At 41.5% G+C, this 15,492-nt stretch overlaps 1 protein-coding gene across 4 annotated transcripts in view; it reads left to right on the top strand.

Annotated features, from left to right (window-relative positions):
* The window catches only part of KMT2C (lysine methyltransferase 2C), a 917,733-nt gene that overhangs the window by 325,290 nt on the left and 576,951 nt on the right, over positions 1-15,492 (top strand). For all 4 annotated transcript variants that reach the window (XM_030198371.1, XM_030198346.1, XM_030198363.1 and 1 more), the window contains one exon: positions 10,319-10,491. In XM_030198371.1, coding sequence (XP_030054231.1) covers positions 10,319-10,491 — 173 coding nt within the window. The remainder of the gene's footprint in view (positions 1-10,318; positions 10,492-15,492) is intronic.

Here is a 15,492-nt window from a genome sequence, read left to right as displayed (position 1 = left end):
TACAAACATGATAACAGTTCTTAGAACACATCTGTTCTAGGGAAAAAAGAACAAGCTGGAATGCTACAAATAAGTACATAGTTCCATAGAGGGCAATTGTGTATCCTAGACACTCACATTTACATGTGCATTCTCTGAGGACAAGCAGGCATAATAATCTCATATGTGGGTAGCATCCTCCATGGAGCTCTGTGCGGACACTATCATAGTGTACTGTCCCTTTAAAACTTTGAGGCAGTGCCCTCACCCAGCATGTGCGGGTGCCTTCCTGCCCCCTACGCTCAAGCATGGGACCAGCAGTCTATCGTTCTCCATGATGCAGGGAGGTTGGTTTTCTAATCTCTTCTCAGGATGTCAAACTTTTACCTTTTGGTGCCTTCCCTTTTTTGGGATATTTTTTCTTCATATTCTTTTTCAGTATTAATTTTGTTCTGTTCATTTTTTTAATTATTTTTCTTTTTTGGCCTTTGGGCATCTGAACCCTTCTTTTGCCCAGGAAGAATCGACCAATTTTGGGTACACGACTTCTCAAGCTCCCCGGGTCATAGAGCCTTTCGACCTTGCGTTAGCCGTTTTTCTCTCTGTGACAATAATGTTCCAAGTGACTTTAAAAAGTGTACTTGATGCAGTAGAACTATTTCAGGCACAGACCCCCATAACTGTTTTGTTCAGTGCTTGTGTCCAGAACACCGGCACTTTGTGTAGCCTCTGCTTTTAAATGCAAGTGGGGACCCTTAAAGCCCGCATTGTCCAGCATGAAAAATGTTTTGTTTCTGCATTGAGATCGGCATCTGCATAGAGCATGGCAAGGCATTTGGCACTGTATGTGAAACCTGCATCAGCATAGACATCAGGCACACTAACGCAATATTGATACAGTTTGACGTCAGACTTGGTACCGTGACTCCGTAAGGAGTCTACATACTCTTCATTAATGCCACATTCATCAGTGGACCTACAGCATAAAAATCCTAAGAGGCGTCACCATCGTTCTTCTTCCAGTCACTATGCCAACATCACCCATGCATTGACATCCTTAATGTACAGGAAGTGTCAATGCTGCAGGATCACTCCTCTTCTTTCCAACTAATTTCTCATTGAGAGCCTTTGCTGTCTTCAAGATCTCCTATGCCTGCACAGGCTACAACTCAGGCTGCATCTTCACTGCTTTCCCAGCCAGTACTGTAGGTAGTAGAAATAAGTCTTATAGGAAAATGACTCCCAACAGAATTATTTATGCCAAGGTCCAAGATTACAGAACTCTGCCTAAGCAAATATTCTGGACTCGTGCTAGGGGAAACAGGGCCTTACTTTGGCACCTAATCAAAATTAGCTGAGCTAGAGAGAACGCAACCAAAGCCACAGATAGTATATATTATTTATAGATAAAGAAATTATACAAATATAGAATAGCTCTGCAACAAGGCTTAGCAAAGTACAAATTGATTTATTTATTTTAGATCATTTATACCCCACTTTTTGCCACGTAACGCAGCCCCGAAGCGGCTTACAATGAACTAAGGAAAAGAATTACAATGACAGTTGAAGGCAAAAGTGAAGGGAAAATAAATACAAAAAGTTGAGCAAATGAGCAGCAGGTAGGAAAAAGAACACAAAAGGAAAAGAAAGAAAGGAAAAATAGGACAGAATCAGATCTTGATTCGCCGAGACACAGAAGATCAGATCTTGCGGGAGGCCAAACAATGAAGATTGTCCCATCATGGCTAGGATCCGTTCTCTAGGTACTCCAGCAGACGAAACAGTGAAGGCGGTAGGAAAGAGCTCATCAGCTCTTAGTCCATTGTAGAGGAGGCGGTGCTGGACGAAGGACGAAATGAAGAGGGCTCAACCAATTTGGGATACTACTACTACTACTATTTAGCATTTCTATAGCACTACAAGGCGTACGCAGCGCTTACCAGAGGTGATCGAAAGCCAGTCGTCGTCCTTCAGCTGGGCGTCGTCAGTACCAGAAGGCAAGGCCGACAGGGATTGCCCCGACTGCAAAAGTGCACCGGTCAGGCCTCCGATAGTTGACGGTTGGGCTGCAAGAACGTCGATGAGGAGCAGGGCAGTCTAGGCCAGTCAATGGCTCTGGGATCCCTCAGTCGTCCTTCTATACCACTACGTGCTCCACTCCCGCTGACGGGATCGCGACTCCGCGGCCGCCGGCCTTCTTGCGAAGGGATCGTAGCGTTAAGCGCGGCTGATGAACCCCGCACTGAGTTCCACTGATGAGTTTTTCCGCTGCACTTCAGTTTCCCTCAGTGTCACTAACGGTGACAGAAAAACAAGCAGGAACCAACCCAAAGATGATCAGAGCTGCGCGACGACCCACATGGGGTAGTGGTCGAAAAGATCTAGCTCGATCACGGCCACACAACGGCCGATTGCGGCAATGGCATCAGGAGCCAACAGCTCCTGCATCTGCTATATGGCGGCCATCTTGGACTATATATTATATAACTTGCTGCTGGAATAATAAAAACAAAAAAATAGATTGTCACTAAATAATGACTAAACAAAATGATTCTTACTGGAGCACTAGGTGATTACACAAACCTGATTTTGTAATTATGAACACTTATACTACACCTCTTATGCAAAATACAACTGTTAGCAGCTTATTCTCTGACCATGAGCTATGACCTAACCCGTCTTATCTCAGATAAACACCAATCACTAATCCTAGACTATAGAAAGTAAATCACTGTTATCTCACCACGCTGTCTCTAAGGCAGTCTCCCGATGAGGTGGGGCAGATTTCTTCTTAGACTTACTGTCTCCACAGCGAGTCTCAGTCTCGGATTTAGTGCAAGGTCTCTCTGCAGAAAGCAGGTGTCACCGTCATTCAGTGCCATATTCCAGAGCTGATGTAGCTGAACCCGAATGTATTTCCACCAGATATGTAGTTCACAAGGTTAGAACAACACAGTCTCTTGCTCACTCCAAGCCTTCTAACCTTGCTTGCCTTTAGTCTCCTCTAGTCAGTCCCAACTGTCTGATAGTCTCCGAACAACTCACTTTCTTTAGTTCCCGCTTTCTTAGTACCTCTCCATCAGATGATTCTCTGGGACCAATCATAATCCTGTTCAGCTAACTCCATGAGCATGAAGAGTCCTTTGTTCGTGACCCTGAAGTGGATACTTTCGGGTCTGCATATCTGTCTCCAACCAGGCTTACTGGAGCCATGGGTCTCACTCCCCTTTCATCTTCTCAGGGTAATAACAGGGTGGTTGTAACACAGAATGTCCTTGGCTTTGGCATTCCTGCCAGTGATTTTCCAAAAGCTGAAATGCTGGATCTTGCTGACACAGATGTGCTCAGGTCAGAGGTTGTAGAATCCATCTTGTTGCAACAGTATGTCAGGCTATGATCCAAGATGGTGTCTGAGGCAGATGTGCACTCTGTTAGCTCCGACTACCAGATGATCGCCAATAGCCTGGGGTTTCCTTGGAACCAATGATGGGGAAAAGGAAGGGAAAGTCTGTGGTGCCTACCTCCTCAGGCCGTACACTCCTCAACCATGCGACAGGCGACTCTGGATACGATGGTCCTAAAAGCGCCGGCATCCACGTTGAACGCTTCGGTAAACCCACAAGATCGGGAACATAGTGTAGAGGAAGCGACGCTGAGTCCTCCCTCGCATACAGCTCCCCCGCGACCCAGCGGTGAAAGAGAGGCATCGGAGGAGCAGCAACCAGGTGCACCCGGAAGCGGTTTAGCCCTGGCAGCTCGAGTTGGAAGCCCCGTTGCCACTTCTTCCCCTGTGAAATCATCAGAAGCGGGAGGACAGGGTATGAGTTTCGTATCTTTACCGGCTTTACAACAGGGTGATACCGCCGAAGAGTTTCGAGGAATAAAAAGACCGGCTGTGATAACCCTTGATAGTATTTGGGAAGTGATTCAAGGCATGAGCCTCACTCTACAGCAAAATTTGGTCAGTATGAGAGGAGAAATGGCGGAGATCAAACAAATGAAGAATTGAAAATATAGCAATATCAGATATCCTTAGATAATCCTGAAATGTGTTTATTCATTAGGAGGAAAACCTCAAATTTAAAAGGGAACACTCCTTCGTTAGATAACCAACATAAGGGAGGACCCTTTAATCATCATAGGTAAAAAACCTCCTACTTTTAATAAACTGCAACTGCTCAATGTTTTCAAAAAATATATTCATAAATATGAACCGTTTCTACATCTCGTTAAACAACGGATCGCTTATCTTTTTATCTTTTAAGATTTGCAGTAAGAAATACCATCCACGGTCCGACTTCGGCCCAAGTTTCACATTTTGCCTCAGGGTCCGTGGTATCTGACTGCTCTATAAATAAAACACAAGAAATCAGTATCATACCTTAACCAACATGACTTCAAACAAGGATAATTTTATATGAAGGTCCTTACAAGGGATTTCACTGACGATAGTGTCTGTTTCTACTACCTTCATAAAATGGCTGCTTATTTATATATACTGACGTCAGACGCTTTCGCTTCTAAGCTCCGCCTATTAGCTGTCATATAAAATCATCCTTGTTTGAAGTCATGTTGGTTAAGGTATGATACTGATTTCTTGTGTTTTATTTATAGAGCAGTCAGATACCACGGACCCTGAGGCAAAATGTGAAACTTGGGCCGAAGTCGGACCGTGGATGGTATTTCTTACTGCAAATCTTAAAAGATAAAAAGATAAGTGATCCGTTGTTTAACGAGATGTAGAAACAGTTCATATTTATGAATATATTTTTTGAAAACATTGAGCAGTTGCCGTTTATTAAAAGTAGGAGGTTTCTTACCTATGATTAAAGGGTCCTCCCTTATGTTGGTTATCTAACGAAGGAGTGTTCCCTTTTAAATTTGAGGTTTTCCTCCTAATGAATAAACACATTTCAGGATTATCTAAGGATATCTGATTTTGCTATATTTTTAATTCTTCATTTCTTGATATCCAAGATTGCTCTTTTGGGAGATCAAACAAACACAGGAACAAGCTACATTTTGGTTCGAGACTATGGAAACCAAAGTTCAGGTACTGGAAAATGAAATACAGACTTCTAAAAATTTTTCAGCAGTTGTTTCCAAGGATAAATCTTTCCAGTCCCATAAAATTGAATATTTGGAAAATCAAATACGAAGGAATAATCTGAGGTTGTTAGGCTTCCCAAAGTCACCATTGATTTCTCCTTTGGACATGTTTAGAAAATACTTAATGGAAGTCCTACTTATCTCCTCAGATAATCTCCCACCCATTACAAGGGTTCAATATATATTGGGTGTTAGAAATGTAAGAGATCCTGGTCCTACAGATATGAACCTAACTGATTTTCTCCAAAATTCATTAGAAGTCATAACTGAGAGAACTACTCTTCTGGTAACATTTGCTCTCGAATTCGATCAAAATAATATTTTCAAATTGTATTTTCGCCATATTAATGAAACTTTGTGGGAGCAAAAATTCAAATATTTCCTGATTTAGCCAGGGATACCCAGAAAAGAGGGAAATAACTTCTTCAGCTTAAATCTAGAGTACTTAATTTGAGTGGAACTTTTCTGCTTAGATATCCTTGTCGTTGTATGATAGTATATAATTCCTCAAATTATCTTTTCTTTGACCCAGGGAAGTTACTTGAATTTATTTCCAGTAAAGAGTGAGCTCTTAACACCTGAATAATAACACTATGTACCGGCTGCGTTCAAAATGTTCGCTTCTGCTTCTAGCATATATTTGCTATTTCTTCTATTTCTTATTTTATTGTTTAATTTCTTTGTACTTGGATCATATTGCGGACTAAATACTGAATATTTTTTCCTTTGTTTACTGATGTATTTGAAAATTTTCTTTATTTCCATATATTTATGTTTAATGCATGAATGTAAAATTGAAACTTATAAATAAAGAGAACAGTATGTCAGACTTATATGAACCAAGACCAGCTCAGGTGAGATCTCAGGTAAATACCCCTACAGTACCGATGCCTACTCTTCTGGAGGAAATCCAGCTATGCTTGAAAAGTATCTTTCAGGGCTTCTGCATTCACAATCTATACAGTCTTACAGCATGTTTGCAGCACTCAGTCCACCCCGTTGATACATTAGAGAGACTGTCACGGGAGAGGTCCTGTACACCGGCTCGTTGCTGAATGTCAGGAGCAACATGAACCCAACCGATGCATACGTCTGCATCAGCAGAGGAACTTGGTCCAACCTCTGAGACTCATCTGCCTCAATGCACCTTGACGCAGAGCTGATGCTTTAATTGACGCACTTCTACTTACTTTCCAAGAACAGTACTTTCAAGAGTCAGACTCTGACCTCTACTGGGAGACTGATCAGGACCCACAGGACATCGCAGCTGAGTTGCCCTATGACAACCCATCTGATCTTTCTCTGCCACCTGAGAGATGTAGGTCTCCTCCAAAAAGTATACTCTTTCCTGGCTTTGTCTGTGAGATGTCTCAAGCTATACATTCCAAACTACAGATGGAGGGTAAAGCTCATCCAGAACTCTTTGAGGTTCTTTATTTACTCTCCTCCTAGTGAAGGAATCACTGTTCTCCTTCATACAGTTGTGAAAAATAGCCCTGATCAAAAATTGGAGTATCTAGTGGATGTTGCTTGTGGTGGAGGTAATTTGTTTAGTGACAGTCGAGGAAGTGGCTGACCTAATTAAGAAACAATATATATTATTAAAAACTGTATCAATGCCACAGAGTTCTGCTACCTCTTTTAGAAGATTTGCATGATGGCTCTCTCATTCTCCCTGTCTCCTCAGCTCGAAACCTTGGGGTCATCTTTGACTCTTCTCTCTCCTTCTCTGCTCATATCCAGCAGATCGCCAAGACCTGTTGTTTCTTTCTTTACAACATCCGTAAAATCCGCCCCTTTCTTTCCGAGCACTCTACCAAAACCCTCATCCACACCCTTGTCACCTCTCATTTAGACTACTACAATCTGCTTCTTGCTGGCCTCCCACTTAGTCACCTCTCCCCTCTCCAGTCGGTTCAAAACTCTGCTGCCCGTCTCGTCTTCCGCCAGGGTCGCTTTACTCATACCACCCCTCTCCTCAAGTCGCTTCACTGGCTCCCTATCCGTTTTCGCATCCTGTTCAAACTTCTTCTACTAACCTATAAATGTACTCACTCTGCTGCTCTCCAGTATCTCTCCACACTCGTCCTTCCCGTGCACTCCGCTCCATGGATAAAGCCTTCTTATCTGTTCCCTTCCCCACTACTGCCAACTCCAGACTTCGCGCCTTCTGTCTCTCTGCACCCTATGCCTAGAATAAACTTCTTGAGCCCCTACGTCTTGCCCCATCCTTGGTCACCTTTAAATCTAGACTGAAAACCCGCCTCTTTAACATTGCTTTTGACTCGTAACCACTCGCCTTCACCTACCCTCCTCTCCTCCTTCCTGTACACATTAATTGATTTGATTTGCTTACTTTATTTTTTGTGTATTAGATTGTAAGCTTTTTGAGCAGGGACTGTCTTTCTTCTATGTTTGTGCAGCGCTGCATACGCCTTGTAGCGCTATAGAAATGCTAAATAGTAGTAGTAGTAGTCAACACTCCAGTTGCTATATATCTAAGCATCATACTTCACCTCCACCTCAAAGACTACACCCCATGTCCCAGGTAGCAGCGGGATCAAAAATCTGATGACGACTCAGTCTAAAATCAAATCAGGTCTTGTATACTACTAAAATCCCCTTACTAGGGTTCAGTGCGGTTTACATAGTAGCTGTAACAAATCAGAGACTCTTAGAATCGATACATAAGATCAAAGAATCTTATAGGAAAGTCAGATGAGAGATAAGGAGAGACCGGAATCTTATTAAATGTTATAAAACAGACTTAGGGAATAGGAAAGTTTTTAGCCTGTTCTGGAAGCTAAGATTTCTGTTCTGATGGAGAATGGGTATCGAGTTCCATATTGATACTCCAAGTACAGGCAATAGAGAGCCAAAGATCTTATGACATCAGATTGCCTTATGAAACAATGTTACTAGAGTTGGTTGTTCTTTTAGTCTATTGGACTGGGCTAAGCATAGTGAAGCCACTTTTAGTAGATATGTTGTAAACCCTGTAAGATTTGAAAGACTGAACAGGCAGTTTTAAACCTGATTTTTTTTCTGATATGGGAAGCCATTGAAGCTTGATAAGAAAACCCAGTTTTTGACTCCTGCTTAGAAATCATTGCCACTGTACAGTTGTCTATGCGAAGCCAGTTACCAGTAGGATGAAGGCTCATCCTCTTTCATCAGAGGTGGCCTTTCATAACCTCCGCCTGTTGGGTGCTACATACCATACAGCACGATTATGCTCTTTGTTGGGGAAAAAAGACTTCCTGGCCATTCACCAAGAGAGTCTTGTTTCAACTCCGTCCAGATTTCACTTCTTTGAGAGGAGCCTCTCAGCCCTCCTCCAGCAGAATGCAGTAGAACCAGTTCCTCTTCCAGACAGGGGATCAAGGATTCTATTCCAGATACTTTTTCATATCAAAATAGACAGGGAGAGCACGACTAATTCCCAATCTACGAGACTTGAATAAGTTTCTACTTGAATAATTTCACATGATTTCCCTGGGATCACTACTTCCCATAGTACAACTCAATGACTGGCTTTCATCTCTAGAGCTCAAGGAAGCATACACGCATATACCTGTTCTCCCTGCACACAGAAATTTCCTTCGTTTCTGCTGTGTGACTCTGCACTATCAATACAAGGTCTTACCACTCGGCTTGGCTTTGACACCTCAAGTCTTCATGAAGTGTCTAATAGTGGTAGCTGCAAAACTTCACACATGGGGCATGCATGTCTTCCCCTACCTTAATGACTGTTAATCAGGATAGCCTCCTGGGACTTGGCACACACCTCCGTTCTATCTGCCATAGGTCTCCTAGAACCCTTTGGGTTTGTGATCAATAACCCCAGATCTTTTCAATAGGTTCAGACCTTAGAGTTCATAAGGGTTGTCCTCGACACTGCTCAGGGCCAAACCTTTCTTTTTTCCTCAACCAAGACCAATCATCACCGGTGAGTCTGACGTCGGTGCCGGGCAAAATGGTAGAGACTACTATTAAGAACAAAATTACAGCGCATATTCAAAAGCATGGATTAATGAGACAAAGTCATCATGGATTTAGTGAAGGGAAATCTTGCCTCACCAATCTACTACATTGCTTTGAAGGGGTGAACAAACGTGGATAAAGGTGAGCCGGTTGATATTGTGTATCTGGATTTTCAGAAGACGTTTGACAAAGTACCTCATGAAAGAGTCCAGAGGAAATTGGAGAGTCATGGGATAGGAGGCAGTGTTCTATTGTGGATTAAAAACTGTTTAAAAGATAGAAATCAGAGAGTAGGGTTAAATGTTCAGTCTTCTCAGTGGAGAAGGGTAGTTAGTGGGGTTCCCCAGGGGTTTGTGCTGGGACCGCTGCTTTTTAACATATTTATAAATGACCTAGAGATGGGAGTAACTAGTGAGGTAATTAAATTTGCTGATGACACAAAGTTATTCAAAGTCGTTAAATCGCGGGAGGATTGTGAAAAATTACAAGAGGACCTTACAAGACTGGGAGACTAGGCGTCTAAATGGCAGATGACGTTTAATGTGAGCAAGTGCAGAGTGATGCATGTGGGAAAGAGGAACCTGAATTATAGCTACGTCATGCAAGGTTCCATGTTAGGAGTCACGGACCAAGAAAGGGATCTAGGTGCACAATTATAGAATTACCCACTAAAGACTAGATTCAATAAATGGTGACCAAATTTGGGAGCTGAAGAAAATGTGCTGTTCTATAAATGGTGCTGCTCCGAGTTGGGTGCTGTTTATAGAATAGCATGTAGTGCCGAGATCTATTGGGCATGAGGATTTATATCTACTGAAACTTGGTATAAAGCCTTGCATGTTAATTTTGTGTGGATCCCCCAAATACTATAATACTGCATGCATCTTTACTGAACTCCCCTGATCCGCCCATGGCCCTACCCCCTTTACAGTTAAGCCCTAAAAGATTTGCATACGGATCTTTATTGAACAGCGCTGAGCAAGATGTGCACACAAATCTAAATTACCAGTTAATGCCAGTAATTGATAGCATCCAATTATTGGTGCTAATTGGCTTGTTACTGAAATTGCATGCGCTCATTGCCATCATTTATAGAATCCAGAGGTAAATTACTACAAATTACAAATGTGCAGACAAAAACTATTGTAAACCCTACCAGTAACATATTTTCTAAGGAATTAGTGCAATCATATAAGTTATCTGGTAGTTTCCATAATTAATTGTGAATATATTTCTTTTTTTCTAGAATTGTAGAGTTTGTGCAGAATGTGGTACTCGAACCAGTTTTCAGTGGCACCATAACTGTTTAGTATGTGACAGTTGTTATCAACAGCAAGACAACTTAATTTGTCCTCTGTGTGGAAAATCATACCTCCCAGACTTGCAGAAAACCATGTTACACTGTCAGATGTGCAAAAGGTAAGAACTAAAACCTTTAACTCACACAATGGAATAAGCAAACCAATAATTTTTAGAAATTTTTAGATAAATATATTGGGGTCAACATCTGATAGTTAAATTATCTTTTCAATTCTGAAAGTCATATACTCTGTAATTTTGTCCTAAAATATTTTGATGCTTGAATTGTCAATTTGATGTGATCTTTTGCTGCTTGCTTTTTTTTTTAAACAAGGATATTAATTTATTTCAACAAATTTGATATGGGCCTTCCCTTAGGCATTAAAGCAGTTTACACAATAGAAATCTATTTAAGGAAAGGAAAGCAGTGGTATGGGTAAATAGATAAAGGAGAATATAAAACTTAACAGAGAGCATGCAAGAGGAAGAAGGAGCTATGATGGAGGGAAGGAGCTAATAAAGAGATGAGTCTTTAGCGCTTGCTTGAAGGTGGAAATTTGATCTCAAATATGGCGTGCCAAGTCATTTCATAGTCTGGATCCTAGGTACCTTAAAGGCAGTTGCAGCAGAAGGAGTGAGGGTGCTGGAAGAATGAGGAGATTATCAGCGGAGTGGAGGTGGTGAAGGGAGGGATGAGAAGATTGAGATAAGGGGAGGGGGCAGTAGTGAACTGAATTGATAGACCAACAAGAGTATATTAAATTTAATTTGGACTGAAATGGGAAGCCAGTGTTCTTTCTGCAGGAGAAAGGTGACATGATATATCTTATAAAATTAGCAAAAATTAAATTCACAAATCTTTCGATATTTACAGAAAGGCAAAATAATTGCATTTAAAAGATACCGTGAATTTTCAACCCAGTCCTTGGGGCACACCCAGTCAGTTGTGGTTTTCAGGATATCCCTATTGAAAACCTCTTGATTTAAACTGAAATTCAAAAGCTACTGGAAGTAGTCTGGGGTAAAATTATAGAAAAGAACAGATTTGTGGAAGGCATTGCAGTTTTATTGTATTTGAATACTCTTTGGAACACTGTCAAATCCATTGTTGTAAAGAGGAAACTTAAACTACCAAGAAATGCCTTGATCAGGCTGTCCCTCTGATGTTAGTAACTGTGAGTTAAGGAAACTTCTGAGGAAGATCATTGTGAGGCCTAAGAGTAAAATGTTTTCTTTTGAATAATTTCAAGATTACTCCACAAAACATGGCTTGTATGGAAGGATAACAAGAAGGAAACCATGGCTAAAAAAGGCCATGTAAAGTGTGGCCTACCATTGTAGTAAAAAAGGGACACTGCATACATGTGGAAGAAGGTTTTGTGGCATGATTGGACCAAAGTAGAACTTTGTCAGTGCTAAGCCATGTGTGGTATGAAACATGCACAGTTTACACTAGCAGGGACCATGACACAGGTAAAAATGGAGGTTGTGATAGATGATACAACATACAAGCAGATCAACAGGGTAATGATCCCATGTACATTGCGAAAGTAACAATGGAGCGGGTTCCGCAAGAACGTGTATGTCCTCAAATGGCCCAGTCAAAGGCCACACCTAAATCCAACGGATAATCTTTGGCAACAGTGATCTTGAAAGAGCTTATGTTATTTTGTCTGGAAGAAGGGGTGAAAGCTGCATCATCCTGCCTTACAGAGTTGGTAGACACTTAGCCTAAGTGACTCATAACTGATAGTGCTGCAAAAGGTGCATTTAACAAAGTATTGGGTAAAGTGATTTGGTAGACTTGTTAGTCCAATTTTAAAGGTAATATAAATAAAACAAAATATAGAAAAGTAAATAAGATGGCACCTTTTTATTGGACTATTTATTTATTAGGATTTATTTATCACCTTTTTGAAGGAATTCACTCAAGGCGGTTTACAGTAAGAATAAATCAAATATGAGCAATAGACAATTACAACAGTAAAAATATTCAAAAACAAAAAGTATGGCATGGTATACTATTTACAATGTCAACATAATACTTAATAGAACATTATAATTGATAGTGAAGGGTAAAGCAACATATAGATAGGTAAGAAAGTAGAAGAGTTAGAAAGTAAGGTGATTTAAAGAAAGTTGCACATGAGGTCAGAGAAATGGTTAAATATTATCTCAGCTAGGGTAGGAGTGGATATAAACGTCCTGCTGCAGTATATACACCCTGAGTCACTCCTTGTGTTGTATGTGTGAGTAAGACTAACGAATTAATTACTTCTTCCACTAAACGCCTGGTTAAAGAGCCAAGCTTTCATCTGCTTCCTGCAGTAGAGATAGTCTTGTGTTAAGCACAGCATTTCAGGCAGTGCATTCCAGAGTGTGGGGGCTATTCCGTAGAAGGCTTGCTTGTGGGGTATCACATCGTGTAATGTCTTTTGGAGAGTGTGTGGTTAGTGATAGTCCTTGGGAGGACCTTAGTGTTCTTGCCAGTGTGTGGATGATCATCCTGTTTTTTAGGTACTCAGGGCCATTTCCTTTCAGGGCCTTGAAGATCAGAGATGGAGTTTTAAATTTAGCCCTGTCTTGTACTAGTAGCCAGTGAAGGTTTTGCAAAAATGGTGTGATATGGTCACGTCGCTTGCAACCTATGAGTCTTCCTGCTGCATTCTGAATCAACTGGAGCTGGTGCAGGCCCTTTGTAGTCAGACCATTATATAGTGCATTGCAGTAATCCAGTCTTGATGTTATCATGGCATGTACAACTGGGATAAGATTTACCTTCTTGATGTAAGGAGAGAGGCAGCGTAGCTGTCGCAAATAGTAGAAGCAGCTCCTGAAGGTTGCTTGGATTTTGGGGAATCAGAGTGAGTGTTGAATCTAACTGTATTCCAAGGTTCCTGACTTGTGATAACTTAATACGTTTTTAATTAACTTTTGAAGGTAGCCCTTCTTCAGATCATTTCTGTTCTTTGGCTGCTGGAGATCTAGCACTGCTACTGACCTGAATTAGGTGTTGATTAAGGTGTGAGAAAGTATAAGGTGTGAGAAAGTAGAATATTTGCAAAGGTTATTAAGGGCAATCTGATTACTGAGTTAGCTTGAAAGGGTCTTTGAAACAGTCCCCTTAGATTCAAAACTATATAGAGAGGAAAGGTCTCACTTAACTTTATTTCTGAGAAGTTCTGAAAGAAGAGGATATCTCTCTGGTAAGTGAACATTATTTTGCTCTGTGCTTTGGAAAATTAAAGATTGGGGTTTAAAGGAGGAATTTTAGGTTATTGATAGGCAGAAAAAAAGGCAAACTTTATCAACTAGTCTCCAAACTCTTTTCCCCGTAGTATTATAGCTTGAACTTTGTACCACAGCATTAACAGATAAGCCTCTAGCAGGCACATCAGGGCCTACTTCAGTCTGGGGGGGGGGGGGGGGGGGGGGTAAAAAAAAAAGAGAGAGAAGCAAGCATTTCCATAGTGTACAATCCTTTTCCCATAGTTTTAAACTGAAACTTTTTCTAGAGGTGGAAACTTAACAGCCAAACAACATTGAAAAGGATAGTAGCAAGGCTCTAATGTTGTTCTAATAGAGAGTTATTGTCTGTTCTTCTGCAGCAGGAGAGGTAGCACTACTATTGACCTCAATTAGGTGTTAATTAAGGTGTGAGGAAGTAGAATATTTGCAAAGGTTATTGAGGGCAATATGATTTACTTATTTATTTAGATTTTTGCTCCTTTTTCAGTAGTAGCTCAAGGTGAGTTACATTCAGGTATTTTGGATATTTCTCTGTCCCAGGAGGGGTCACAATCTAATTGTACCTTGTGCAATGGAGGGTTAAGTGACTTGCCCAAGATCACAAGGAGCAGCAATGGGATTTTAACTGGCCACCTCTAGATTACAAGACCGGTGCTCTAACCACTAGGCCACTCCTCCACTCCTTACTGAGTTAGCTTGAACTTGCTGCCACAGCCTACCACATTAGGCTCTAGAAGGCACACAGGGCCTAGTTTAGTCTTTGTAATGGTAGGATCAAATTGGGGGGGGGGGGGGGGGGGTTGCTATATGTTAATTACCCCAGTATTGACTACATGGATAAATGTTACATCAGGGATTTCCAGGGAGATAACATTTCTTGATTTAATAAACGACAGCTTGTTGGAGCAAGTAGTCCAGGAACTGACAAGAGAGGGAGCCATTTCGGATCTAGTCAGTGGTGTGCTGGTAAATGTTTAACAACAGGCTCTCTCCCCAGTCCCCCTCTGCGTCCCCCCATCCCCCTCTGTGCTCCCCCCCACCCCAAATTGCAGAGCTGGCTATAGCCAGGGAGAGAGCCTGGGGAGGGGTGGCAATGCATTACTCCAGAAAAAAAAATTTAATGATCCCAGGTTCCAATCTAATTCATGTTTAATGTGCAATAAAATGCCATAAATAAGTAAATAAAACTTTTAATGTTGAGCACCTGATTCTCAAAGTGAACATATTTCAAACACTATAATGAAAATAAAATGATTTTTTTTCTACCTTTGTTGTCTGGTAATTGTTTTTCTGATCATGCTGGCCCAGTATCCGATTCTGCTGCTATCTGTCCTCTTAACTCCATTTCCAGGGCTTCCTTTCCATTTATTTCTTTCCTTTCCTCCTTTCTTCTTCTTTTCTGGTCCTCACCCTCTGCCTATTTTCTTCATCCATGTGCAGTTTTTCTCTTCCTTTTCCCTCATCTCCTTCCTCACTCTTCCCTCCCCTCCATCCATGTCCAGCATTTCTTCTCTCTCCCCTTCTCTCCCACTGCCCTCCATCCACCCATGTCCAGTGATGCTTCTCTCCCCCTGCCCTGCATGCACCCAGCGACCCTCCTCTCCCCTGCCCTCCATGCACCCATGTCCAGGCTCAATGTGGCTTACATAGTTTTATAAACATTGTCATTACAGGATAGCAGATACATTTAGTGTTGTGCAGAAATTAAGTGAGGGAAGAAAGAAGGAAGGAAGGAAGGAAGGGATAGTGGTTAGGATAATTATAGAAGGTGGGCTTTCTTAACTGAGTGGGTTGGTGAGGTGTACTGGTGTGGCTATCGGTTCTCATTGTAGGCCTTGCTGAAGAGATATGTCTTCAGAGATTTGCGGAAGA

Source organism: Microcaecilia unicolor, chromosome 1 (genome assembly GCF_901765095.1).
Source record: "Microcaecilia unicolor chromosome 1, aMicUni1.1, whole genome shotgun sequence".
In the NCBI taxonomy this organism is placed as follows: Eukaryota; Metazoa; Chordata; class Amphibia; order Gymnophiona; family Siphonopidae; genus Microcaecilia; species Microcaecilia unicolor.
Note: the sequence above shows the minus strand (reverse complement) of the source record. Positions and strands in the feature narration are given on the sequence as shown.